Source organism: Austrofundulus limnaeus, unplaced genomic scaffold (genome assembly GCF_001266775.1).
Source record: "Austrofundulus limnaeus strain Quisiro unplaced genomic scaffold, Austrofundulus_limnaeus-1.0 Scaffold563, whole genome shotgun sequence".
Taxonomy (NCBI): Eukaryota; Metazoa; Chordata; class Actinopteri; order Cyprinodontiformes; family Rivulidae; genus Austrofundulus; species Austrofundulus limnaeus.
In genome coordinates, this window is record NW_013952965.1 from 230779 (window position 1) to 235969 (window position 5191).

At 43.4% G+C, this 5191-nt stretch overlaps 1 protein-coding gene across 2 annotated transcripts in view; it reads left to right on the plus strand.

Annotated features, from left to right (window-relative positions):
* Positions 1-4645, plus strand: part of LOC106530813 (poly(rC)-binding protein 4) — a gene marked incomplete in the record, with an annotated part of 57034 nt that extends 52389 nt beyond the window's left edge. For both annotated transcript variants that reach the window (XM_014026519.1, XM_014026520.1), the window contains 1 exon segment: positions 2855-4645. In XM_014026519.1, the coding sequence (XP_013881973.1) occupies positions 2855-3296 (442 nt within the window).
* Between the last annotated feature and the right edge of the window lie 546 nt (positions 4646-5191).

Below are 5191 nucleotides of genomic sequence, written 5' to 3' on the forward strand. Positions count from 1 at the left end.
CTGGGGGTCAAACAACACATAAGGGGGAGGTAAGATGGGACGGGTTCAGAGGAGTAGGTGACGTTGAAGGAGATGGGTCCATGCTAGGACCCAACCCTGGCCCCCTCCAGAGTCCAGAGTCACATGATGTTATCGTCTCTACTCAGTTCGCTAGAGTTCAGAGTTTCCTCCTCCTCAGCCCATGAGTTCCGGGGCCGGGTCCAACACGGGTGATGTAGGTGGGAGTGAATCCAGCTCTTTGTTGACATTCCATCCTGGGGAGATTGAGATAAACACTGCCCTCAAGGCCGTGCCGCTGGGAGCCAAATAGATAATCCAATTGTTTTGGAACAAAGCAGCCTTGAATTTCCTGCTGCTTTTGATGTGTCTTAACTGAATCTCTGAAGTGGCGTGAAAAAACCAAATTAGCTGAATTTGGGGTCTACCTCGCCTCTCACTGTCTGAAGCATCACCCAGATGTAATCCTTACATGCTGGAGCTAGCTCCTGAGCTGTGATCCTCGTCAGAATCACATCCAGTTTGCGAATTATTTCCCCCAGCTGAGGGTCTGTGTGCTACCAGCCCGGCAGAATCCTTCAAGTGCGCCCGACAGCTCCTCAAAAGCCCGAACCACTGTCAGGGTCACTTTCACTTTTCCATAAATCTGGAACCCTCCTCTGCCGATCAACAGGAATCCAGTTATCATAAATCTAAACATATATATAAATCTTCCACGTCTTCGATGGAAAGTGGTCCTGGCATATCAGATTCCAGCCCCAGGAATCAGACAAGTCCAGCAGCAACTGTTCCACCCAGACAGCCACGTTCCCCTCGTTCCAAGTGTGGAAAAAAAATAGTGTCACTTGCATTCAGAGACCAGTTGACCAAATCCATTGTTCCTTTAGTTTTGGATGGTAGGTGAAAAAAAGGCTTGAAGAAGCAAAAAATCAGTGAAGTGGCAAAAGAACAACTATATTTAACTCTTCATATCTCTGAGATAAAGTGCTGGTCAAAAATAATAATTTCCATGAGTAAATACCAATCTCTTCTGTTGCTCACAGTTCAAGAATTATTTGAATTGACCTTATAGTTTTCACACAGCGGCTGGTTGTATGAACAAAACTTTCAACAGATATGTCCCATTTCTGCCCCTCCCTGTAACGACATCACAATCAGGCCTTCTGATTGGCTGAGGCTGTTGCTGGGCAGAGTAGCCTCTTGAGTGGAAGAACAAAGAGGCTTCATGTAACCCAACATGGCTCCCAGATTGTTCAGCAATTTAAACACACACAAAGCTGAAATTTGGTCGGATGCTAGCTGAGAGCTAACTCAACACATTCTGTTAAGCTCAAGCTAACTGCTCAGCTAATTTTTTTTTTTGAAAAAAGCTCTGATTCAGCCATTTTAAGACCTGCTTTGGCAAATGATAAATAAAAATTCAAGATGGCCACCAGAGCTAAGTTGAAACTGCAGTAACTCAGCCATTTGAAAACACTTTTAGCTAAAATTCGTTGTGGTGGTAGCTAAGAAGTTTATCCATCACAAACTGATGCCAAATCAAAAATCCAAGATGGCCCCTATAACTAAAATGCTAAAGTGATCATAACACAGCTATTTTTAGACATATTTAACTCAAATTTAAATTAGATGCCACTTGGCAAACCCTTTCATAGTTTCTGGAACTATTCTAGTACTGCATATTACTGTTTATTACTGTATATTACTGCGTATTACTGCGTATATTACTGCTTATTACAGCGTAATATTGTTTGTTACTCTTTATTACTGTGTATTACTGTTTATTACTGCGTACAATACTGCTTATTATTGCATATTGTTTATTACTGTTTATTACTGTTTATTACTGTGTATATTACTGCTTATTACTGTGTAATATTGTTTATTGCTGTGTATTACTGCATATTATTGCATAGTAATGTGTATTATTGCATATTACTGTGTATTGTTGTTTATTATTTCTTATTATCACTTATTACCGCATATTAATGCTTTTTACTGAGAATTACTGCATATTGATTTGATTTAATTGATTTGATTTGATTAGATTTATTGGTTTAACAGGAAAAMATTARTAAAAATCAAGCCTGACTCAGCATAATTGCTGTTTTACAGCAGGTTCCTGTTCTGCAGCACATAAAACACTCAGAATTACAGCATCACAATCACATCATTATACACCATGAAACTGCGTACTGCTTATTAATGTGTATTATTGCATAGAAATGTGTATTACTACATATTGCTGCATGTTATTGTTTATTACTGCATATTACTGTGTGATATTGCATATTACTATGTAATACTGCATATTACTGCATTTTAATGATTATTACTGCACATTACTGTGTATTACTGCATGTTACTGTGATGTTAATCCTGACTTGTCCTCAGTCTGATCAGGTCCCAGCAGAGACCTGGACTCAGAGGGTTTTCCTCCTCCTGTCTTTGCATCAGTCTCGTCTCTGACGAAGCGTTTCCATGCTAACCTGTTTATACCGGTTCTGTTTCCTCCTCCCTAAGCCCCCTCCCAAGCCATCACCCCAACTTCTACAGCACACCCCCCATCTGTACAGCGAACCCCCCAACAATAATCTGTTGCAACCTCCAGCAAAACACACCTGTCTTCTGATTTTGTTTCTGTCCGTTTTTCATTTTTACTCAGAAATCTCCTGTTTTCTGTTTTCGGTTCACTTTTCGTTTTTTTATTGATTTTTTTTTAACATGTCTTTTATTTAACCCTCTAACCCTTTTCCATCCAACCCCTCCCCCCACCCGACCTTTGACCCTTCTCGTCCCTCCACCCTTCAACCTCCCCCCTCCCTCTCCCCTCCCCTCCACCTCCTCCTCCCTCCAGTTTAGAGACCGCCAAATCCACTGCCCAGTCCTCCTCCATGCCGTCTCCCGTTGACCTGACCATGAGCTTCACCCAGCCCGCACCCCCTGCCTCCGCCTCGTCCTCCTCCTCCTCCCCCCTGGCAGCGATGGGTGCCACGCTGCCCCATGCTCCAATCCTGGGCGCCCCCTACGCCCTCCCCCTCTCCAGCCTCCTGGGGATGAAATCCATCCCCTACCTGGCTCTCTCCACCCCTCCCGCCTCAGCAGCAGCAGCAGCAGCTGCAGCGGCGGCGGCGGCCGCCGCCATCGGGGCGCCGGTGCTACCAAGCGCCGTGTCCACGGCGGCCACGGTTCCTGTCCCGACCCACGCGGCGGTGGCGCTGGCCTCCTACACGGCCAAGATCTCCTCTTCAGCCAACGGGATGAAGAAGCCCGAGAGGCAGAAGTTTGCTCCGTACTGACGGAGCAGGAGGTGCGTGTGTGACATCACTCCTGGGCGGAGCCTCGGACTGCAGCAGATTTTCTTTTCCACTCTCTGAACTCTGTCGTCCTCCATCTTTTCTTCCTGCTGCTAACAGAACCAACACTGTGGGACTGTGCATGGTTTTACAGAAGATATGTAGGAGTCAAACGTGCACAACTGTCAGCAAATATACACGACCAACTTCTGTTTTAACTCCGTCTGGTTTTACTGTGACGTCATTTTAACGCAGTTATTTATTTAAAAAAAGGCGGAGCTTCGTAGAAACTGATCAGGATTTAGTCACATAAAGTCATCCAGGCTGATTAATTCTCCTCACAGCATGAAGGAAGGTTAAAAACATGACAATCATCATAAAGCTGCAATGGTTACACTCAGGGTCATTGAGTCTGCTTTACTCTTCCTGTCATTTTAATCCAAGCAGAACTGCAAAAGATTCAGATTAATGCAGAAAAAAGAGCATTCCTCCACATTCAGACCAATCGTTTGATGCTTCTCAGCTCTGTGGGGTTTCTGGGACTCAGTCTGTAGGAAAAAACCAGAAGACCCTGCTGGACCCTCGTCTGGTTTCAGGACTAAAGTTCTGTTGATTCTTTGATTCTCTGTATTAAAAACGCTGTAAAACCCAAACTGTGCCACCAGGTGGCGACAGAGAAGCATCAACAGTCTGACGTCAGAATCAGGATCCTGATTATTAGAAGGATTAATGATGTTTTATTGCTTCAAAACAACATTTTTATCAGATTCAGTTTAAGAGACGATGATGATTTAAGAAGTGGAACAAAGAGAAAAAGATTTAAACTTTCTAATTAAACACTGTTTAAGTGCAAAGTTTGACTAATAACAGAGAAAATGTCTGCAGCATCAGTCCCACGTCTCTGTCCTGGTCCCCTGCTGTCTCTCAGTCCTGGTCTATCCCAGGGTCCGGGGTTTGGGGGTTTGGAGCCACACACACTTGAGGTTGTTGGACCTCAGCCTGTAAAAGCCATAGAGACGTTCAGCCGGTCCTTTCCTCGTCTCTGTCCCTCTCTCTATCTTGTATATTGATATATTTATGAACTCTTCTGAAATGTTCAGTTCCTCTCACTAACACTGTAAACTCTCTGCTTCCTGTCTTTCACTGTTTCCTGTAGAGGTCTTTGAAACACGCAGACTTTAAGTCTTTGTTGAAATGTTTTCTTTAAATTATTTTAACTTATTAAGAGGAGTATTAAATCCTGTACGGCTGCAAGTCAAACTGTAAAACTTTGTTTTTATGTAAGTGTGAACAAATTACTTTCCTTTTTAAAAAAAAGAAAGCGGTCACTGTACCATTTATGCAAATCTGAACATGTTTTTGTTGAAGTGTTTTCACTCCTGACTGATTATTTGAACCATCTGGAGAAGATCTGAGATGTTTTCCTGCTTCTGGGAGGTTTTCTTCCACAGAACTGGAAGAAAGTAGATCAGATCCATCCACAGCTCAGAAACACCAGGTCCCATTTGACCCATCAGACCAGCAGAGTCCTGATGCCTCTCAGTCATTCAGGTAGAAAAATACAAATGAAATAAATTAAGTTGGTTCTGAAATTTAAATTTAAATTTTAAATCAGCAGAAGTTTAAACAAAAAGACAGTTTGTCTTTGAGTCGTTTCTCCAAGAGTCTCCTCCATATGAGGACAAGGACCAGGTCCTGCACCTCCTGCTGTTTTCCACTGTCTGAGTACCAGGACCAGGACCAGGTCCAGGTCCAGGTCCGGTCCAGGTGGATCTACTTCTTGTAGTTCTGTGGCAGAGAGCCTCGTCTGTGTGAAAGTAGAAAAACTGTTTTTATTTCTCAGCTGGACTGATGCTCAGTTTACTGTCAGAGTTTCACCTCAGACACACACACACACA